At 42.9% G+C, this 23,135-nt stretch overlaps 1 protein-coding gene across 2 annotated transcripts in view; it reads left to right on the top strand.

Moving 5' to 3' along the window:
- LOC128691438 (intersectin-1) overlaps positions 1-23,135 on the top strand; it is a 134,061-nt gene that overhangs the window by 99,824 nt on the left and 11,102 nt on the right. For both annotated transcript variants that reach the window (XM_053780309.1, XM_070080453.1), the window contains one exon: positions 7,948-8,385. In XM_053780309.1, the coding sequence (XP_053636284.1) occupies positions 7,948-8,385 (438 nt within the window). The remainder of the gene's footprint in view (positions 1-7,947; positions 8,386-23,135) is intronic.

Raw genomic sequence — 23,135 nt, 5'->3', positions numbered from 1 at the left:
GCATTAAACTTTTTTTCATACTTTTGGGTGTCTTGCACGGATTAATTTGATTTCCATTATTTCTTAGGGGGAAAGTTGATTCGGTTTTCGATATTTTCAGTATTCGATGAGCTCTCAGGACCGGATTAATATCAAATACCGGGGGTCCACTGTATTCCTTTTATTCTATTGACTGAGTACAAGAAACTGCCCATTTAACTATTTCAACTACCAAATAGTGATCAGAAATTGGTAATTTGGCCAGTTTCACACAAAATTAAAAAAAGGTCACTTTCAAAATAGGGTCTAGAATAAACAATGCAGACATTACTAACATTAAAATAATATTTTCTCTGTTCATTAGTCATGTCTCCAGGCCCCTCTTATATTACACTTGCTGTCCATTTTGAATTTTTATTTGCACAGAAAATGGAAGATTTACTGTTATGTAGACTACTGCATTATTGTAATAATTATATAAATAATATTAGTGCATTTGTGTACACATATTAGACTCGCCAGTTGACTTGTATTGAACACGTGACGTGATTTGTTTACTTTTGAACGTTGGCAAAATTCGAACATTTCTGCTATTTTGAGCTCAATTTCTTGCTACTTTTAGTCCTGAAACCACTCAAAATCATCTCCATTTCTGTAACTTATCTCCCATTCTATCAAATAAAGCCAAGAAAATGAGAATACAATCGTAAAACCATACAAAAATGAACTGCAAATTTGCAGTTTTAAACCAAAAACATGGATGCAGTTTTTTTTTCTCATTGTGCATTGAATGCTGCAAGATGTTTTATATGGTGCACACTTACCACATACACACATTATTGCATATCTATTCCCTGATTTACCGCTCACAGTTTATCTGAGTGAGGTGCCCTTATGGTGTTATACTGTGGGACCACCACTGATTTCAAAGCTGTGATACAATGGGACCGACATTGAAAGGGTTAATGAATGTCTTTAATAACATAATATACAACATTTAAGGCACCCCAGAGCAATTATTATTACATGTATTATGATTATTGTGTCTTCAACACTAGTGAGATGCTCTTAGCTACTCCCTCACCTGGCATAGCTGCTGATACTTTGTAACAATGCCAGATAGTGATTTATGGCTCCTTATGCCTTATGGCTCCTCTTTTTATCATAACTACCCTTAGATGTCACTGTAACACAAAAAGAGTATACAGTAGGGCCCCGCTTTACGGCGTTTCGCTTTACGGCGTTCCACTAATACGGTCATTTCAAATTATGACCAAAACTTGCTATACGGCTCCCCCCACCTGACTTTCTAATACGGTCACTGCGCCCCACCCGGTTTGTTTACATTCTCTGTGAGATCTGTAAGCACTAAGTCTCTCTATTATGTCTGGAAACAAAATTTCAAGTGTTTTTAAAAGTTATTTTATATATACTCTGATAATTATACTTATGTATACCTGTACCTAAATAAACTTACATACTGTGCTGGCGTGCAGGTACACATTAAATTCAGTAAGAGTGTCTTAAGTATCGAGATGTCATATTAGTAATGATAATAATACAGTGGACCCCCGGTTAACGATTTTAATCCGTGCAAGAGGGCTCATCGTTATGCGAAATAATCGTTATGCGAATCAATTTTCCCCATAAGAAATAATGGAAATAAAATTAATCCGTGCAAGACGCCCAAAAGATTTTTTTACCACATGAAATGTTAATTTTAATACACACAAACTGAAAAAGGCATGCACAATTAAATGACACTTACTTTTATTGAAGATCTGGTGATGATTGATGGGATGGGAGGAGGGGAGAGCAATATCTTCTTACTGTTTAGAAGGGGAATCCCCTTCCATTAGGACTTGAGGTAGTAAGTCCTTTTCTGGGGTTACTTCCCTTCTTCTTTTAATGCCACTAGGGCCAGCTTCAGAGTCACTGGACTTCTTTCGCACAAGATATCTGTCCATAGTGGCCTGTACCTCTCGTTCCTTTATGACTTGCCTAAAGTGTTTCACAACATTGTCAGTGTAATAATCACCAGCACGGCTTGCAATAGCTGTGTGAGGGTGATTTTCATCCATGAAGGTTTGCACTTCAAGCCACTTAGCACAGATTTCCTTAATCTTTGAAGTAGGCAACTTCTTCAATTTCTCTCTCCCCTCCTCCGAAGCAATTTCCTCAGGTGTGGCCTCTTGCTGTTGAAGTTGATCTAGCAGCTCATCAGTGGTTAGTTCTTCATTGTCCTCCTCCATCAACTCTTCCACATCCTCCCCACTAACCTCCAACCCCAAGGACTTTCCCAATGCCACAATGGATTCCTCAACTGGCACAGGATTCTCAGGGTTAGCCTCAAACCCTTCAAAATCCCTTTTGTCTACACATTCTGGCCACAGTTTCTTCCAAGCAGAGTTCAAGGTCCTCTTTGTCACTTCCTCCCAAGCCTTACCTATAAGGTTTACACAATTGAGGATATTAAAGTGATCTCTCCAAAACTCTCTTAGAGTCAGTTGAGTTTCTGAGGTCATTACAAAGCACCTTTCAAACAGAGCTTTTGTGTACAGTTTCTTGAAGTTGGAAATAACCTGCTGGTCCATGGGCTGCAGGAGAGGAGTGGTATTAGGAGGCAAAAACTTCACCTTAATGAAGCTCATGTCCCCATAAAGTCGCTCTGACACGTCTGTAGGATGACCAGGGGCATTGTCTAACACCAGGAGGCACTTAAGTTCTAATTTCTTTTCAGTTAGGTAATTTTTCACATTGGGGGCAAATGCATGGTGTAACCAGTTATAGAAAAATTCCCTAGTGACCCATGCCTTACTGTTTGCCCTCCACAGCACACACAAATTATCCTTGAGGACATTCTTTTGCCTGAACGCTCTGGGAGTTTCAGAGTGATACACTAATAAAGGCTTCACTTTGCAATCACCAGTAGCATTGGCACACATCAACAAAGTAAGCCTGTCTTTCATAGGCTTATGTCCTGGGAGTGCCTTTTCCTCCTGAGTAATGTAGGTCCTGCTTGGCATTTTCTTCCAGAACAGGCCTGTTTCATCACAATTAAACACTTGTTCAGGTTTCAGTCCTTCAGTTTCTATGTACTCCTTGAATTCCTGCACATATTTTTCAGCCGCTTTGTGGTCCGAACTGGCAGCCTCACCATGCCTTATCACACTATGGATGCCACTACGCTTCTTAAATCTCTCAAACCAACCTTTGCTGGCCTTAAATTCACTCACATCATCACTAGTTGCAGGCATTTTTTTAATTAAATCGTCATGCAACTTCCTAGCCTTTTCACATATGATCGCTTGAGAGACGCTATCTCCTGCTATCTGTTTTTCATTTATCCACACCAATAAGAGTCTCTCAACATCTTCCATCAATTGCGATCTTTGTTTCGAAAACACAGTTGAACCTTTGGCAAGAACAGCTTCCTTGATTGTCTTTCTGGTGCCCACAATAGTAGCGATGGTTGATTGGGGTTTCTTGTACAGCTTGACTAGGTCGGCTATACGCACTCCACTTTCATACTTATCAATTATCTCTTTCTTCATCTCTATAGTAATTCTTACCCTTTGAGGTGTAGGGTTGGCACTAGAAGCTTTCTTGGGGCCCATGGTCACTTATTTTCCAGAAACAGCACCGAAAATACTGTAATAATACGAAATATTCCGAGTGTATGCTTGGATGTTACCGCGGAGGCTGGCTGGTAAACAATGGGACGGAGCGGCACATGTGAGGCTGGCTGAGGGCACATTGGACGCGTCTCGGACGAAAATCGGTATTTTTTTTTTTATTATCACACCGGCCGATTCCCACCAAGGCAGGGTGGCCCGAAAAAGAAAAACTTTCACCATCATTCACTCCATCACTGTCTTGCCAGAAGGGTGCTTTACACTACAGTTTTTAAACTGCAACATTAACACCCCTCCTTCAGAGTGCAGGCACTGTACTTCCCATCTCCAGGACTCAAGTCCGGCCTGCCGGTTTCCCTGAATCCCTTCATAAATGTTACTTTGCTCACACTCCAACAGCACGTCAAGTATTAAAAACCATTTGTCTCCATTCACTCCTATCAAACACGCTCACGCATGCCTGCTGGAAGTCCAAGCCCCTCGCACACAAAACCTCCTTTACCCCCTCCCTCCAACCCTTCCTAGGCCGACCCCTACCCCGCCTTCCTTCCACTACAGACTGATACACTCTTGAAGTCATTCTGTTTCGCTCCATTCTCTCTACATGTCCGAACCACCTCAACAACCCTTCCTCAGCCCTCTGGACAACAGTTTTGGTAATCCCGCACCTCCTCCTAACTTCCAAACTACGAATTCTCTGCATTATATTCACACCACACATTGCCCTCAGACATGACATCTCCACTGCCTCCAGCCTTCTCCTCGCTGCAACATTCATCACCCACGCTTCACACCCATATAAGAGCGTTGGTAAAACTATACTCTCATACATTCCCCTCTTTGCCTCCAAGGACAAAGTTCTTTGTCTCCACAGACTCCTAAGTGCACCACTCACTCTTTTTCCCTCATCAATTCTATGATTCACCTCATCTTTCATAGACCCATCCGCTGACACGTCCACTCCCAAATATCTGAATACGTTCACCTCCTCCATACTCTCTCCCTCCAATCTGATATTCAATCTTTCATCACCTAATCTTTTTGTTATCCTCATAACCTTACTCTTTCCTGTATTCACCTTTAATTTTCTTCTTTTGCACACCCTACCAAATTCATCCACCAATCTCTGCAACTTCTCTTCAGAATCTCCCAAGAGCACAGTGTCATCGGCAAAGAGCAGCTGTGACAACTCCCACTTTGTGTGTGATTCTTTATCTTTTAACTCCACGCCTCTTGCCAAGACCCTCGCATTTACTTCTCTTACAACCCCATCTATAAATATATTAAACAACCACGGTGACATCACACATCCTTGTCTAAGGCCTACTTTTACTGGGAAAAAATCGGTATGCGGGTTTTTAATCGGTATGCGGGGCAAAAATTTTCCGATAAAAGTAATCGTTATGCGGAAAAATCGCTATGCGATGCCATCGTTATGCGGGGGTCCACTGTAATCATCGAGTCTCATTAAATGCCGTATATTACGTTAATATACATTTTCATTAATCCATCTATGATATTTTTTCAAAATTATATAATAAATAGGATGCATAACATATAAAGATGATGAATACACCCCACAGTAGAATAAATAAACATAAATATGAGATGTGGTGGCAGACGACTTGCACAAATGACACCATATTAGAAATGATAATAATCACCGAGACTCATTAAATGTCGTATATTACGTTAATATACATTTTCATTAATCCATCCATGATATTTTTTTCAAAATTATATAATAAACACGATACATAACATACAGTAGGGCCCCACTTATACGGCAGGTTAGGTTCCAGGCTACCGCCGTAAAGTGTAACACCCATTTTTACCACTTATAAATGCATAAAAACACTAGATAACAGTTTACACTAACATATATTAAGTTAGCAATAGAACCAGGCATCAAAAAACAATAAAAAAGTACAATACACTCACAGTGCACTCATTACTTACCTGAAAATATTTATAGTCTTAATCTAGGGCGAGATGAGTAGTATTTATTGTAAGAAATCAAGTGTGGTATGTATGGTAGTCAGCTGGGCTACCATACCAGGCCACATAATATTCTATTACATTTAAGCATCCTAGAGCGATAAAATGCATGTACAGTTTACTCATTACTTACTTTAAAATATTTGTAGTCTTAATCTAGGGTGAGATGAGTAGTATTTATTGTAAGAAATCAAGTGTGGTATGTATGGTAGTCAGCCGGGCTACCCCACACGTATATTCTATGATATTTAAGCATCCCAGAGCGATAAAATGTATATACGGTTCACTCATTACTTACCTTAAAATATTTGTAGTCTTAATGTAGGGTCAGGAGTAAGTAAATGAGATAAAACGAATAAATGAGAGAGAGAAAGAATGAGTGCATGAGAGAGGACAGGCGCCGAGTTATGTAAACAAGCCAGGCGAACGTAAGTTTTGTAAACAAAAAAAAGTGTACACGTCTGGTTTGTGTACAAGTTACATTGTGTAGAAGTTGTCTCTACATTGATACGGTAGAATAAATAAAGAAGAACACTCCCATTCTCATGTAGCATCATTTTGAGAAGAAATGACGCTCTGAGTGAAGGCAATGGAAATAAGTCACTCTGACTTTTTTTGGTTATCCTGGGTTCTCTACACATATGTTGTTATGTATGATAATCTATGTACTGTATTTGTGTATATCTGAATAAACTTACATACATACGAAAGGAGTAATTTTCTACAGTTACCCCCAGTAACACATTTTCTCTTATGTTAGATTAGAGAAAATGTTATTCTTGCCGTCACTTGTACAAGTTATCTGGGTACCACAAATTTATGTTTATTTATTCTATTGTGGGGTGTATTTATCATCTTATGTATCATGTTTATTATATAATTTTGAAAAAAATATCATGGATGGATTAATGAAAATGTGTATACAGTGGACCCCCGGTTAACGATATTTTTTCACTCCAGAAGTATGTTCAGGTGCCAGTACTGACCGAATTTGTTCCCATAAGAAATATTGTGAAGTAGATTAGTCCATTTCAGACCCCCAAAAATACACGTACAAACGCACTTACATAAATACACTTACATAATTGGTCGCATTCGGAGGTAATCTTTATGCAGGGGTCCACTGTAATATTGTAATGCGGGGGGTCCACTGTATGTGTCCAGCTTGCAAATCTAATATGCATTTAGGAATGCATATTAGGCTGACAGTATTTATACTGTTAATACAATAATGCAGTAGTGTGCATAACAGTAAATCCTTTGTGTGAATAAAAGTTCAAAATGGGAGACGTGACTCAGGAGCAAATGAAAAGTTTTTTTTTTTTTTAGTGTCAGGAATGTCTACATTGTTTCTTCTGGACCCTATTTTGATATTGGCCTTTTCTGAATTTTGTGTGATATTGGCCAAATTACCAATTTCTGAGCATTTTATCAGGTAGTTGAAATAGGAAAATGGGCAGTTTCTCGTACTCAATCGATAGAATACTAGAAAGAATGCTAGCAAAATAGCTATGAGTTTGGTCGACTGGAACAATGGAATTGGCCAAAAACAGGGCGCAAAGTGGGCGAAATCACTGCTGCGTAAATATCACTGGGACCACTATTTTTGCAAGGGAATAATTCTGTGAGTTTTCCATCAACTTTTGTGTTTTTGGCTTCATTACTGCTGGAAAAAGATTCTCTATCATTTCATAAGATAAAATAATATATATATTTTTTTTTAATTTCTTTGACCCTGAGAGCAAGTCTGAGATCAAGGGTCTCGACCCTGAAAGGGCTAAGGAAGTACTGTAGTAAATTCTTCGAACACTGGTAATTTTAGAATAGCAAGATAAATTACATGGTACAATCACTGGTAATTTTAGAATAGCAAGATAAATTACATGGTGAAGCTGAAACACCATGAACATAGTTCTTGTACTGTAGTTATAATTAGGTAAGAATTACAAGTAATTACCAGCCTTACACTAGGGCATAATCATTGGCCTTACAGTCAAGCACACTTCACTTATAAAAAATTATTCTTGCTGTTCTGAGAAGTGACACTGCCATTTTAAGACATCATAAGCTTCTTATATTTCCTTGGGTATTTATAAGACCAGTAAGTCTAATAAACTAATACTGTAGCTCTGATCTGCACCTGTACTGTAGAATAGTCAGTATTGTTATGAAGCATTTATTGTGCTGTATTGGGTTTCTTTATGCTGAAAAGGAAGAAATCACTAATTGAACTAACTCGGAAAGAGAAAGTTTATTTTTTACAACAGATCAAAATTTGTACCAGTACTGCAATGTATACCATTGTTGATACTGTATCTGTTGTTGGTCCCTCTAGGAACATCCATGGAATATGGAATGCCTTCCACTGTAGGAGTGGGTGCTGGGACCGGTTTAGGTCTTACAGGTCTTGATATTGGCCTTAAAGTCACTCCAGCCAGGGCTCCTGGTCCTGTGGTGTCACCTGTGGTTATGTCAACCTCTGTACCTACTCCTGCCTCTATCCCTTTTGCTCATGGTACAGCTCTTGCTCCTATGGCACCACCACTGGTTGCACCTCCAAGTAGTATCTCTACTTCGATGCCAGGGATACCACCTGGGATTATTCCTGGTTCATGTGTGGCATCTACTGCAGGTGTAATGCCAGGTAGTATGCCGGGTATGATATCAGGGATTATGCCCGGCTCTATGGTAGCAAGGATGCCTGCTTTAATGACTGGACCAAGAGCAGGGGCCCAGCAAAGCATGGTGGTGACAACCTTACCTACGGCTCTACGTAAGTGTTTCTCTTCACAACCATTTTGACTTGCTGCTGACTTCATTTTCTGCATGCTTTTTTTTTTCTCTATTTTATTTTAAAAAGAAGGAAAATTCATACACAAAAAATAAAATAATACAATATACAGAGTACACATACATGTCTGTCAACATATGTTTTAATCATATTCGTTCTCTCAACTGCATTTTAAGGGAAAAAATGCCTGAAATATCAATACAGTATTTCACGTTAATGAAAGACTGACTTCATAATTTATCGTCATTTAGGTTTTATATGCGTTGTCAGAAAATGTTTTTAAAATAAAATTAAGATATTCTGCACTGTATATGGCTTACTGGCTTGTAATTTTGCATAATTATTAGTAACAAATACAGTACAAAAGTCCTTCATTTTGTGATTGATACATTGCAGACCCATGGTGCATAAAACAAGCCCGGTTTAACATGTAAAACATAAGAAATACATTCAGAGACCTGAAAATTTCACATTTTTAATGTGTGAATGTGGTAAAAAATTAAAATGGTTGGGTGAGAGTAGAACCTAATAACAGGCCAGTAGGCCTGCTGCTACTTTATTGTTAAATAGAAAGGAAAGGGTTTAGCATTGGTTTAGCAAGAGTGACTGAGAGTGGGACCTGCATAGCATGGACCAGTAGGCCTTTATTTAGGAAAGCAATGGTTTAGCAATAGTAGTGGATGAGTGGGATGGTTTAGAAGAGTAGGACTCTGGTAATACTGGACAGTAGGCCTGCTATAAAGCTAATCTCAGTATTAACCACTTAACACTGATAATAAGGTTGAGGTTAATATTCAAGTAGTGCTGATCTTGGTTCATAAGAGTGTTTGGTGTATTACATAGTGGCTTCCTGGGTGAAATAAGCTTGCTGCATCTAAATAAATTTACATTAAAGTAAACTGCATACAGCAAGGGACTCCTGTAACAAAACTAACATTGAAAAGGAAATAAAAGCATGTACGTATGTAGTGGTGACTCCTCTGCCTGGTTCCATAGTGGTGACTCCTCTGCCTGGTTCCATAGTGGTGACTCCTCTGCCTGGTTCCATAGTGGTGACTCCTCTGCCTGGTTCCATGGTGGTGACTCCTCTGCCTGGTTCCATAGTGGTGACTCCTCTGCCTGGTTCCATAGTGGTGACTCCTCTGCCTGGTTCCATAGTGGTGACTCCTCTGCCTGGTTCCATAGTGGTGACTCCTCTGCCTGGTTCCATAGTGGTGACTCCTCTGCCTGGTTCCATAGTGGTGACTCCTCTGCCTGGTTCCATGGTGGTGACTCCTCTGCCTGGTTCCATAGTGGTGACTCCTCTGCCTGGTTCCATGGTGGTGACTCCTCTGCCTGGTTCCATAGTGGTGACTCCTCTGCCTGGTTCCATGGTGGTGACTCCTCTGCCTGGTTCCATAGTGGTGACTCCTCTGCCTGGTTCCATAGTGGTGACTCCTCTGCCTGGTTCCATAGTGGTGACTCCTCTGCCTGGTTCCATAGTGGTGACTCCTCTGCCTGGTTCCATGGTGGTGACTCCTCTGCTTGGTTCCATGGTGGTGACTCCTCTGCCTGGTTCCTTAGTGGTGACTCCTCTGTGTGGTGACTCCTCTGCCTGGTTCCATAGTGGTGACTCCTCTGCCCGGTTCCATGGTGGTGACTCCTCTGCCCGGTTCCATGGTGGTGACTCCTCTGCCTGGTTCCATGGTGGTGACTCCTCTGCCTGGTTCCATGGTGGTGACTCCTCTGCCTGGTTCCATGGTGGTGACTCCTCTGCCTGGTTCCATAGTGGTGACTCCTCTGCCTGGTTCCATGGTGGTGACTCCTCTGCCTGGTTCCATGGTGGAGACTCCTCTGCCCGGTTCCATGGTGGTGACTCCTCAGCCTGGTTCCATGGTGGTGACTCCTCTGCCTGGTTCCATAGTGGTGACTCCTCTGCCTGGTTCCATGGTGGTGACTCCTCTGCCTGGTTCCATGGTGGTGACTCCTCTGCCTGGTTCCATGGTGGTGACTCCTCTGCCTGGTTCCATGGTGGTGACTCCTCTGCCTGGTTCCATGGTGGTGACTCCTCTGCCTGGTTCCATGGTGGTGACTCCTCTGCCTGGTTCCATGGTGGTGACTCCTCTGCCTGGTTCCATAGTGGTGACTCCTCCCTGGTTCCATGGTGATGACTCCTCTGCCTGGTTCCATAGTCCTCTGCCTGGTTCCATAGTGGTGATTCCTCTGCCCGGTTCCATGGTGGTGACTCCTCTGCCCGGTTCCATGGTGGTGACTCCTCTGCCTGGTTCCATGGTGGTGACTCCTCTGCCTGGTTCCATGGTGGTGATTCCTCTGCCTGGTTCCATGGTGGTGATTCCTCTGCCTGGTTCCATAGTGGTGACTCCTCTGCCTGGTTCCATGGTGGTGACTCCTCTGCCTGGTTCCATAGTGGTGACTCCTCTGCCTGGTTCCATAGTGGTGACTCCTCTGCCTGGTTCCATAGTGGTGACTCCTCTGCCTGGTTCCATGGTGGTGACTCCTCTGCCTGGTTCCATGGTGGTGACTCCTCTGCCTGGTTCCATAGTGGTGACTCCTCTGCCTGGTTCCATGGTGGTGACTCCTCTGCCTGGTTCCATGGTGGTGACTCCTCTGCCTGGTTCCATAGTGGTGACTCCTCTGCCTGGTTCCATGGTGGTGACTCCTCTGCCTGGTTCCATGGTGGTGACTCCTCTGCCTGGTTCCATGGTGGTGACTCCTCTGCCTGGTTCCATAGTGGTGACTCCTCTGCCTGGTTCCATGGTGGTGACTCCTCTGCCTGGTTCCATGGTGGTGATTCCTCTGCCTGGTTCCATGGTGGTGACTCCTCTGCCTGGTTCCATGGTGGTGACTCCTCTGCCTGGTTCCATGGTGGTGATTCCTCTGCCTGGTTCCATGGTGGTGACTCCTCTGCCTGGTTCCATGGTGGTGATTCCTCTGCCTGGTTCCATGGTGGCGATTCCTCTGCCTGGTTCCATGGTGGTAATTCCTCTGCCTGGTTCCATGGTGGTGACTCCTCTGCCTGGTTCCATGGTGGTGACTCCTCTGCCTGGTTCCATGGTGGTGATTCCTCTGCCTGGTTCCATGGTGGTGATTCCTCTGCCTGGTTCCATGGTGGTGATTCCTCTGCCTGGTTCCATAGTGGTGACTCCTCTGCCTGGTTCCATGGTGGTGACTCCTCTGCCTGGTTCCATAGTGGTGACTCCTCTGCCTGGTTCCATAGTGGTGACTCCTCTGCCTGGTTCCATGGTGGTGACTCCTCTGCCTGGTTCCATGGTGGTGACTCCTCTGCCTGGTTCCATGGTGATGACTCCTCTGCCTGGTTCCATAGTGGTGACTCCTCTGCCTGGTTCCATAGTGGTGACTCCTCTGCCTGGTTCCATGGTGGTGACTCCTCTGCCTGGTTCCATGGTGGTGATTCCTCTGCCTGGTTCCATAGTGGTGACTCCTCTGCCTGGTTCCATGGTGGTGATTCCTCTGCCTGGTTCCATAGTGGTGACTCCTCTGCCTGGTTCCATGGTGGTGACTCCTCGGCCTGGTTCCATAGTGGTGACTCATCTGCCTGGTTCCATAGTGGTGACTCCTCTGCCTGGTTCCATGGTGGTGACTCCTCTGCTTGGTTCCATAGTGGTGACTCCTCTGCCTGGTTCCATAGTGGTGACTCCTCTGCCTGGTTCCATGGTGGTGACTCCTCTGCTTGGTTCCATAGTGGTGACTCCTCTGCCTGGTTCCATAGTGGTGACTCCTCTGCCTGGTTCCATGGTGGTGACTCCTCTGCTTGGTTCCATAGTGGTGACTCCTCTGCCTGGTTCCATGGTGGTGACTCCTCTGCTTGGTTCCATAGTGGTGACTCCTCTGCCTGGTTCCATGGTGGTGACTCCTCTGCTTCTCCTCTGCTTGGTTCCATCGTGGTGACTCCTCTGCCTGGTTCCATGGTGGTGACTCCTCTGCTTGGTTCCATAGTGGTGACTCCTCTGCCTGGTTCCATGGTGGTGACTCCTCTGCTTGGTTCCATAGTGGTGACTCCTCTGCCTGGTTCCATAGTGGTGACTCCTCTGCATGGTTACATAATGGTGACTCATCTGCCTGGTTCCACTCCTCTGCCTGGTTCCATAGTGGTGACTCCTCTGCCTGGTTCCATGGTGGTGACTCCTCTGCTTGGTTCCATGGTGGTGACTCCTCTGCCTAGTGGTGACTCTGCCTAGTTCCATAGGTGACTCCTCTGCCTGGTTCCATAGTGATGACTCCTCGGCCTAGTTCCATAGTGGTGACTCCTTTGCTTGGTTTCATAGTGGTGACTCCTCTGCCTGGTTCCATGGTGGTGACTCCTCTGCCTGGTTCCATGGTGGTGACTCCTCTGCCTGGTTCCATAGTGGTGACTCCTCTGCTTGGTTCCATAGTGGTGGCTCCTCTGCCTGTTTCCATACTGGTGACTCCTCTGCTTGGTTCCATAGTGGTGATTCATCTGCCTGGTTCCATAATGGTGACTCCTCTGCCTGGTTCCATAATGGTGACTCCTCTGCCTGGTTCCATAGTGGTGACTCCTCTGCCTAGTTCCATAGTGGTGACTCCTCTGCTTGGTTCCATAGTGGTGACTCCTCTGCCTGGTTCCATGGTGGTGACTCCTCTGCTTGGTTCCATAGTGGTGACTCCTCTGCCCGGTTCCATAGTGGTGACTCGTCTGCCCGGTTCCATAGTGGTGACTCCTCTGCCCGGTTCCATAGTGGTGACTCCTCTGCCTGGTTCCATAATGGTGACTCATCTGCCTGGTTCCATAGTGGTGACTCCTCTGTCTGGTTCCATAGTGGTGACTCCTCTGCTTGGTTCCATGGTGGTGACTCCTCTGCCTAGTTCCATAGTGGTGACTCCTCTGCCTGGTTCCATAGTGGTGACTCCTCTGCCCAGTTCCATAGTGGTGACTCCTCTGCCCGGTTCCATAGTGGTGACTCCTCTGCCCGGTTCCATAGTGGTGACTCCTCGGCCTAGTTCCATAGTGGTGACTCCTCTGCCTGGTTCCATGGTGGTGACTCCTCTGCTTGGTTCCATGGTGGTGACTCCTCTGCCTGGTTCCTTAGTGGTGACTCCTCTGCCCGGTTCCATAGTGGTGACTCGTCTGCCTGGTTCCATAGTGGTGACTCTGCCTGGTTCCATAGTGGTGACTCCTCTGCCTGGTTCCATAGTGGTGACTCATCTGCCTGGTTCCATAGTGGTGACTCCTCTGCCTGGTTCCATAGTGGTGACTCCTCTGCTTGGTTCCATGGTGGTGACTCCTCTGCCTAGTTCCATAGTGGTGACTCCTCTGCTTGGTTCCATAGTGGTGACTCCTCTGCCTAGTTCCATAGTGGTGACTCCTCTGCCTGGTTCCATAGTGGTGACTCCTCGGCCTAGTTCCATAGTGGTGACTCTGCCTGGTTCCATAGTGGTGACTCTGCCTAGTTCCATAGTGGTGACTCCTCTGCCTGGTTCCATAGTGATGACTCCTCGGCCTAGTTCCATAGTGGTGACTCCTCTGCTTGGTTCCATAGTGGTGACTCCTCTGCCTAGTTCCATAGTGGTGACTCCTCTGCCTGGTTCCATAGTGGTGACTCCTCGGCCTAGTTCCATAGTGGTGACTCCTCTGCCTGGTTCCATAGTGGTGACTCATCTGCCTGGTTCCATAGTGGTGACTCCTCTGGTTCCATAGTGGTGACTCCTCAGCCTGGTTCTATAGTGGCGACTCTTTTGCCTGGTTTGATAGTGGTGACTCAGCCTGGTTCCATAGTGGTGACTCCTCTGCTTAATTCCATAGTTGTGACTCCTCTGCCTGGCTCCATAGTGGTGACTCCTCTGCCTGGTTCCATAGTGGTGACTCCTCTGCCTGGTTCCATAGTGGTGACTCCTCTGCCTAGTTCCATGGTGGTGACTCTTCTGCCTGGTTCCATAGTGGTGACTCCTCTGCCTGGTTCCATAGTGGTGACTCCTCTGCCTGGTTCCATAGTGGTGACTCCTCTGCCTGGTTCCATAGTGGTGACTCCTCTGCCTGGTTCCATAGTGGTGACTCCTCTGCCTGGTTCCATAGTGGTGACTCCTCTGCCTGGTTCCATAGTGGTGACTCCTCTGCCTGGTTCCATAGTGGTGACTCCTCTGCCTGGTTCCATAGTGGTGACTCCTCTGCCTGGTTCCATAGTGGTGACTCTTCTGCCTGGTTCCATAGTGGTGACTCAGCCTGGTTCCATAGTGGTGACTCCTCTGCCTGGTTTCATAGTGGTGACTCCTCTGCCTGGTTTCATAGTGGTGACTCCTCTGCCTGGTTTCATAGTGGTGACTCAGCCTGGTTTCATAGTGGTGACTCAGCCTGGTTTCATAGTGGTGACTCAGCCTGGTTCCATAGTGGTGACTCCTCAGCCTGGTTCTATCACAGCAGTGTCTCAGCCTCTCTGTTCACCAACACAGCATTAATAAAAGCAACGAGCAGCCATGGAAATATTTAAGTGAATTGTAAGCTCTTGAAATACTGTGTGGCAAAACATTGATGTAACACATCACAATTTAACGAATGTTTAGTTTTACACAAAATTTATGGTCAAGTAACATCTGGTAATAATGAACAAAGTCTGATAAATCCAGACTTATTTGTTAATGCTATAGACACTGCTGGTATTGTTATTGTTTGTAGATGAATGGTTCAGAGAACCGACATGTTCAGTTCAATTCAATTCAATTCAAAGTTTATTCTCTATAAAGATTACAATGTTGAATTTACAGAATTTGGTTGTTGTGTGGTTTACATGTAGTTAAATAATGATTACAGAGTGCATCACTAGAACGCCTAGCATGGCTAGGCATTTCGGGCAGACTTAGTTTAATTCTTTATTTTAAAATATTACAAATTATGAGGTAAGTTGGTATTATGGCTAAGTGACTAAATACTAGTTTGTGAGTTTAGCAATGTGAATGCTTTTGTTTTGGCACAGTACATAGTTTCAGTATTGGAGTATCACAGGATTCATTATTTTAAGATTGAGATTAATATTTCTGTTTATGGTCAAATGGGTGAGTGAGTGTAAGTGTGAACCACCAGGTGGTATTCGTGTAGTTAGTTGATGGGGTTTATCAGGGAGATAAGATGTTTTCTAATGGTAGTTTTGAAGGTGATGAATGTGTCTGCAGTTCTAGAGTTCTCAGGTAGGGTGTTCCAGATTTTAGGGCCTTTGACATACATTGAATTTTTGTAAAGGTTTAGTCGGACACGGGGAATGTCATAGAGATGTTTGTGTCTGGTGTTATGCCTGTGGGTTCTGTCACAACTATCAAGAAAACGTTTTAGGTTAAGGTTGATATTGGAGTTTAAGGTCCTGTAGATGTAGATTGCACAGTAGTAAGTGTGGATGTACTGAATAGGGAGTAAGTTTAGATCTGTGAAGAGTAGGGGGGTGTGTTGCCAGGGATGGGATTTAGTGATTATTCTTACTGCAGCTTTTTTTTGGGTTATTATTGGCTTTAGGTGTGTTGCTGCAGTTGATCCCCAAGCACAAATAGCATAGGTGAGGTATGGATAAATAAGTGAGTGGTATAGTGTGAGAAGGGCATTTTGCGGCACGTAGTATCGTATCTTGGAGAGGATCCCAACTGCTTTGGATACTTTTTTGGTTATGTGTTGGATATGGGTGCTGAAATTCAGGTTGTTGTCAATGTATAGGCCTAGGAATTTGCCCTCATTATGTCTGGTAATTAGAGTGTTGTCGATCTTAATGTTAATTTGTGCATCTCCTGCTCTGCTACCAAACATAATATAGTAGGTTTTGTCAGTGATAAGCGTAAGTTTATTGGCTGTCATCCAAGTCGATATTTTGATCAGCTCCTCATTAACAGTGGTGTTGAGGGTGGCAAGATTAGGGTGAGAGATGACATAAGTCATGTCGTCAGCAAAGAGAATGGGTTTCAGGTGTTGGGATACGTTTGGAAGATCATTGATGTATATGAGGAAGAGCAAGGGGACCAAGGACACTTCCCTGCGGAACTCCAGTATCAAGTGGCCGTGTTGTTGATGCTGTGTCTTTAATGGTAACATACTGATACCTATTAGTAAGGTAAGATTTGAAATAAGCAAGCGCATGGCCTCTTATACTGTAATGGTCAAGTTTGTGGAGTAGGATGTCATGGTCTACTGTGTCAAAAGCTTTTCTTAGGTCAATAAAAATTCCTAGTGGATATTCCTTATTTTCCAATGCTGTGTAAAGCAGATCTAGCATTTTTATGATTGCATCATTAGTGCTTTTATTTTTCCTAAATCCAAATTGGCAGGGGTTGAGTATGTTTTGTGCTGTTATAAATGAATATAGTCTCCTGTGCACGAGTTTCTCAAAGATTTTGGATAGCAATGGTAAGTTTGATATTGGCCTATAGTTGTTTAAGTCTGTAGGGTCACCACCTTTATGTATTGGTGTAACCCTTGCCATCTTGAGTAGTTTTGGGAAGGTGCTAGTTTCTAGTGACTTGTTAAAAAGTAATGAAATAGCATGCGAAAGGATATGGGCCGCTCGCTTGTACAGTAATGGTGGGACATTAGACAGATTCCCCGAGTTGTTTTTAAGTGACTTTATAATCTCGGTGACTTCCGAGGGCTCAGTTGGTGCAAGATAGAAGGAATTTGGGAAATTCCCATCTAGGTAGTCCCCGGCATGGGCATTAGTATGTGGGATTTTATTGGCGAGATTAGATCCTATGGTTGAGAAGAAGTCGTTTATCTTGTTAGCTGTGTCAGTGGGATGTAGTGGTGTTTCATTAGGTTTAGTTAGGACAATATTCTTGGTTTTTTTCAGTTTGTGGGTCCCTAGAATCTGAGAGAGTGTTTTCCAGGTCTTTTTTATATCTCCTCTAGTGTCTGTGAATCTACTGGAGTAGTATAGTTGTTTGGCTTTCTTTATTACTTTGGTGAGAACTGATGAATAGTGTTTAAGAATATCTTTGTGTATTAAGCCCTGTCTATATTGCTTTTTATATTGGTGTTTCTTGTCAATGGATTTCAGAATGGTGCTGGTTAGCCATGGGCAACCAAGCCGTTTGTTTGTGATCTGTTTCGTTTTTATAGGACAATGTTTGTTGTATAGTCTAAGTAATTTGTTAAGAAAAATGTCTGTCCAGTCATCAATACCATTGGCCTTGGAGAATTCTGTAGGCCAGTCAACAATCTCTAGGTCAGTTGTGAACTTCCTTATTGAGGCCTCGTCATGGAGTCTAAATGAGACTGTTGTATTCAAGTGGTGGTTTATTAATGTTTGTCAGGAGGAAGGTAGGCTAGTGGTCTGTAGTGCTATCTGTGATTATCCCTGATTTATTGGTCCATATGTGGTCTATTACGGTTGCACTTGTCTCAGTGAGCCTGGTTGGTTTAGTTATTGTTGGTATGAGAAGTGTGTTGTTCATATTGTTGATGAAATCAGTTACAGGCTGATCATCTAGTAAGCCAAGGTTGATGTTGAAGTCTCCAGCTAAGAGAAGGTGGTGCTTATTCATTTGTCTGTTTGTTATTAGTGACTTTAATTTCTCACTGAAATTTGGGATGTTTGTGTGAGGTATCCGGTAAATGGCACCGATTGTTATAGGTGTCTTAAGGTTTTTTACAGTAAAATTAGCAAAAATGTATTCCCCATATTCATCACTAAAGCAAGTGGTGCTAATACAAGATAATTGGTTAGAGTAATAGATTGCAATACCACCCCCAACTTGGTTTGGTCTGCAGTTGTGAATTGCTGTTTATCCTGGTAGAGGGTAGATATCTATTGTGTCCTGATAAATTAGATAAATTAGATAAATTTGATAAATTAGACACATGTGCAACTCTTGGGTATCTTTATTGAGGAAACGTTTCGCCACACAGTGGCTTCATCAGTCCCTACGTAGGAGAAACTTGAAGAACAGGAGGAGAATGAGGTAATCAGTCCCTCAACCTAGAGTCGATGTGTTCAGTCCATCAATCTTGAGTAGAATACGGCATATGAGCGGAGAAGCAGCTTATAAACCGTATGGCAGGAGAGGTGCAGCAGTCATAGGTGGTCTCACATTTGTTCAATGTGGAAGTAGGTCGTGCCCAAGAATTAGGCAAGCGACCTACTTCCACATTGAACAAATGTGACACTACCTATGACTGCTACACCTCTCCTGCCATACGGTTTATAAGCTGCTTCTCCGCTCATATGCCGTATTCTACTCAAGATTGATGGAGAACACATCGACTCAAGGTTGAGGGACTGATTACCTCATTCTCCTCCTGTTCTTCAAGTTTCTCCTACGTAGGGACTGATGAAGCCACTGTGTGGTGAAACTTTTCCTCAATAAAGATACCCAAGAGTTGCACATGTGTCTAATTTATCAACATTGTTATTGTTACATACACTGCTGGTACTGTTTTGTTATTGTTACAGACACTGCTGGTATTATTGTTGTTACACTGCTGGTACTGTTTTGTTATTGTTACAGACACTGCTGGTATTATTGTTGTTACACTGCTGGTACTGTTTTGTTATTGTTACAGACACTGCTGATATTGTTTGTTATTGCTACATTACTGGTATTTTTTTTATTGTTACAGACACTGCTGTTATTTTTAGACGCTGCTGATATTGTTTGTTATTTTAGACACTGCTGATATTGTTTATTATTTTTAGACACTGCTGTTATTTGTTATTGTTACAGATGCTGCTGACATTGTTATTATTACATACACTGCTGGTATTATTTGTTATTGTTACAGACACTGCTGATATTGTTTGTTATTGTTAAAGACACTGCTGGTATTGTTTGTTATTGTTAAAGACACTGCTGGTATTGTTTGTTATTGTTAAAGACACTGCTGGTATTGTTTGTTATTGTTAAAGACACTGCTGGTATTGTTTGTTATTGTTAAAGACACTGCTGGTATTGTTTGTTATTGTTAAAGACACTGCTGGTATTGTTTGTTATTGTTACAGACACTGCTGGTATTGTTTGTTATTGTTACACTGCTGGTGTTGTTATTATTACAGACACTGCTGGTATTGTTTGTTATTGTTAAAGACACTGCTGGTATTGTTTGTTATTGTTACAGACACTGCTGGTATTGTTTGCTATTGTTACACTGCTGGTGTTGTTATTATTACAGACACTGCTGGTATTGTTTGTTATTGTTAAAGACACTGCTGGTATTGTTTGTTATTGTTACAGACACTGCTGGTATTGTATGTTGTTGTTACAGACACTGCTGGTACTGTTTGTTATTGTTAAAGACACTGCTGGTATTGATAAATTAGTCACATGTGCAACTCTTGGGTATCTTTATTGAGGAAATGTTTTGCCACACAGTGGCTTCATCAGTCCATACAAAGGAGAAACTTGAAGAACAGGATGAGAATGAGGTAATCAGTCCCTCAACCTTGAGTCGATGTGGTCAGTCCATCAATCTTGAATAGAATACAGCATATGTGCGGAGAAGCAGCTTATAAACTGTAGGCAGGAGAGGTGCAGCAGTCATAGGTGGTGTCACATTTGCCCATTGTGGAAGTAGGTCGTGCCCAAGGGTTAGGCAAGCGAAGAATTCCCAAGTATTAAGATCCCAAGAAGTTGCAGTGTCTGACAGGATTGTAGATGAATGGTTCAGAGAACCGACATGTTGATAAATTAGGCACATGTGCAACTCTTGGGTATCTTTATTGAGGAAACATTTCGCCACACAGTGGCTTCATCAGTCCATACAAAGGAGAAACGTGAAGAACGGGAGGAGAAAGAGGTAATCAGTCCCTCAACCTTGAGTCGATGTGGCCAGTCCATCAATCTTGAATAGAATACGGCATATATGCGGAGAAGCAGCTTATAAACCGTAGGCAGGAGAGGTGCAGCACTCGTAGGTGGTGTCACATTTGTGTGGCGAAACGTTTCCTCTATAAAGATACCCAAGAGTTGCACATGTGTCTAATTTATCAACATGTCGGTTCTCTGAACCATTCATCTACAATCCTGTCAGACACTGCAACTTCTTGGGATCTTAATACTTGGGAATTCTTCGCTTGCCTAACCCTTGGGCATGACCTACTTCCACATAGGGCAAATGTGACACCACCTACGACTGCTGCACCTCTCCTGCCTACGGTTTATAAGTTGCTTCTCCACACGTATGCCGTATTCTATTCAAGATTGATGGACTGACCACATCGACTCCAGGCTGAGGGACTGATTACCTCATACTCCTCCTCTCCTTATGCCTTCCTCTTTGTATTGGACTGATGTAGCCACTGTGTGGCGAAACGTTTCCTGAATAAAGATTCCCACATGCTGCATAAGTGTCTCAGTCTTCAACTTGTCGGTTTTTAAAACCATTCACCACAACTGTCAGACACTGCAGCATCATGGGATCTTGTTACAAAGAATTCTTCAACACTTGTTCAACCTTTGGACGAAGACCTACTTCGACTAGTGGATGGTACCACTCTGACCCCGCCTCCGCCTGCTTCACCTCACCTCACTACAGTATTTATATAAGCCACGTCTACGGCCCTATGCTGTACATTCTACAAGATTGATTGACTGAACACATCGACTCCAGGCTGAGGGACTGATTACCTCATACTCCTCCTCTCCTTACGCCTTCCTCTTTGTATTGGACTGATGTAGCCACTGTGTGGCGAAACGTTTCCTGAATAAAGATTCCCACATGCTGCATAAGTGTCTCAATCTTCAACTTGTCGGTTTTTCAAACCATTCATCACTGCTGGTATTGTTATTGTTACAGACACTGCTGGCATTGTTATTGTTACATACACTGCTGGTATTGTTTGTTATTGTTACACACAGTGCTGGTATTGTTTGTTATTGTTACAGACACTGCTAGTATTATTATTACAGACACTGCTGGTATTGTTATTGTTACAGACACTGCTTGTATTGTTATTGTTACAGATACTACTGTTATTATTATTGTTACAGACACTGCTGGTATTGTTATTGTTACAGACACTGCTGGCATTGCTATTGTTACAGACACTGCTGGTATTGTTAGTTATTGTTACAGACACTGCTGGCATTGCTATTGTTACAGACACTGCTGGTATTGTTTGTTATTGTTACAGACACTGCTGGTATTTTGCTATTTTTAGACACTGCTGGTATTGTTTGACATTGTTAGACACTGCTGATAATGTTGCCACAGATACTGCTGGTATTGTTATTTTTGATGCTGCTGGTATTATTATTGTTACAGACACCGCTCGTATTGTTACTATTACAGGCACTGCTGGTATTATTATTATTAAAGACACTGCTGCCATTATTATTGTTAAAGACCCTGTTGGTATTGTTATTGTTACAGACACTGCTGGTATTGTTATTGTTACATACACTGCTGGTATTGTTATTGTTACAGACACTGCTGGTATTGTTATCATTACAGACACTGCTGGTATTGTTTGTTATTGTTACAGACACTGCTTGTATTGTTAGACACTGCTGGTATTGTTACAGACACTGCTGGTATTGTTATTGTTGCACTGCTGGTATTGTTATTGTTACAGGCACTGCTGGTATTTTTATTGTTAAAGATGCTGCTGGTATTGTTACAGACATTGCTGGTATTGTTATTGTTACATGCACTGCTGGTATTGTTATTGTTACAGACACTGCTGGTATTGTTATCATTACAGACACTGCTGGTATTGTTTGTTATTGTTACAGACACTGCTTGTATTGTTAGACACTGCTGGTATTGTTACAGACACTGCTGGTATTGTTATTGTTGCACTGCTGGTATTGTTATTGTTACAGGCACTGCTGGTATTGTTATTGTTGCACTGCTGGTATTGTTATTGTTACAGGCACTGCTGGTATTTTTATTGTTACAGATACTGCTGGTATTGTTACAGACACTGCTGGTATTATTGCAGACACTGCTGGTATTGTTACAGATACTGCTGGTATTGTTACAGACACTGCTGGTATTATTGCAGACACTGCTGGTATTGTTACAGATACTGCTGGTATTGTTTGTTATTGTTACAGACACCATGTTGTAGCAGTCCAGTAGTTGTGAGGCAGGAGCAACTTGTTCTAAACCCATATTGTTTAGATTGTTGGCAAACAGGCTTCATAGAATTCTTTCAAAGATTTTTATGATGTGGATGTTAGATCTATGGGGTCTAATTGTGTGTTATTACTTTGCTGCTGCCTTTATGGAGTGAGGCTATGTCCATTTTTTTTACTGACGAGATGATCCCTGTATCCAGGCACCCTCTCCAAAGCATACTTAAGGCACACAAAAGGGTTTTCTTGCAGTTCTTGATGAACACGGAGTTCCTCGAGTCTGGGCCCGGGGCAGAGTGCATAAGCATGTTGTCATAAGCTTTTTCAGAGTCCAGTGGGGTTAGGGTTTTGTCAGAAATTTGGCATGCACTGACAGGGTTTTGAGGCTCATTCATGAAAAATTTATTAGATTATCTTTCTTGAGACTGATTAATTCCTTGCTAAACTCAGTGTCATATTGAGTCTTCAGTATGTTATTTCTTTGCTGGTATCTAAATCCTCTCTTGTTTAAACAAGGGTCCAATACTGGATGTAGTTTTTGCCTTCCTTTTGGCATTTGAAAAGAAATATTTTTGGATTTCTTTGTTTCATTAATTTCTTTTAGCTTCTGTCTCTCCTGGGTTCTGCATGAATCATTTAACTAAAGTTCAATATTTTTTACTTCCCTAGTCAGTGCTTCCTTCTTTCCTTGTAGAGGGAGTGCCTCTCTCTTT

This window comes from Cherax quadricarinatus, unplaced genomic scaffold (genome assembly GCF_038502225.1).
Source record: "Cherax quadricarinatus isolate ZL_2023a unplaced genomic scaffold, ASM3850222v1 Contig459, whole genome shotgun sequence".
In the NCBI taxonomy this organism is placed as follows: Eukaryota; Metazoa; Arthropoda; class Malacostraca; order Decapoda; family Parastacidae; genus Cherax; species Cherax quadricarinatus.
The sequence above is the reverse complement of the archived record's forward strand: the minus strand, read 5'-3'. Positions and strand labels throughout refer to the sequence as shown.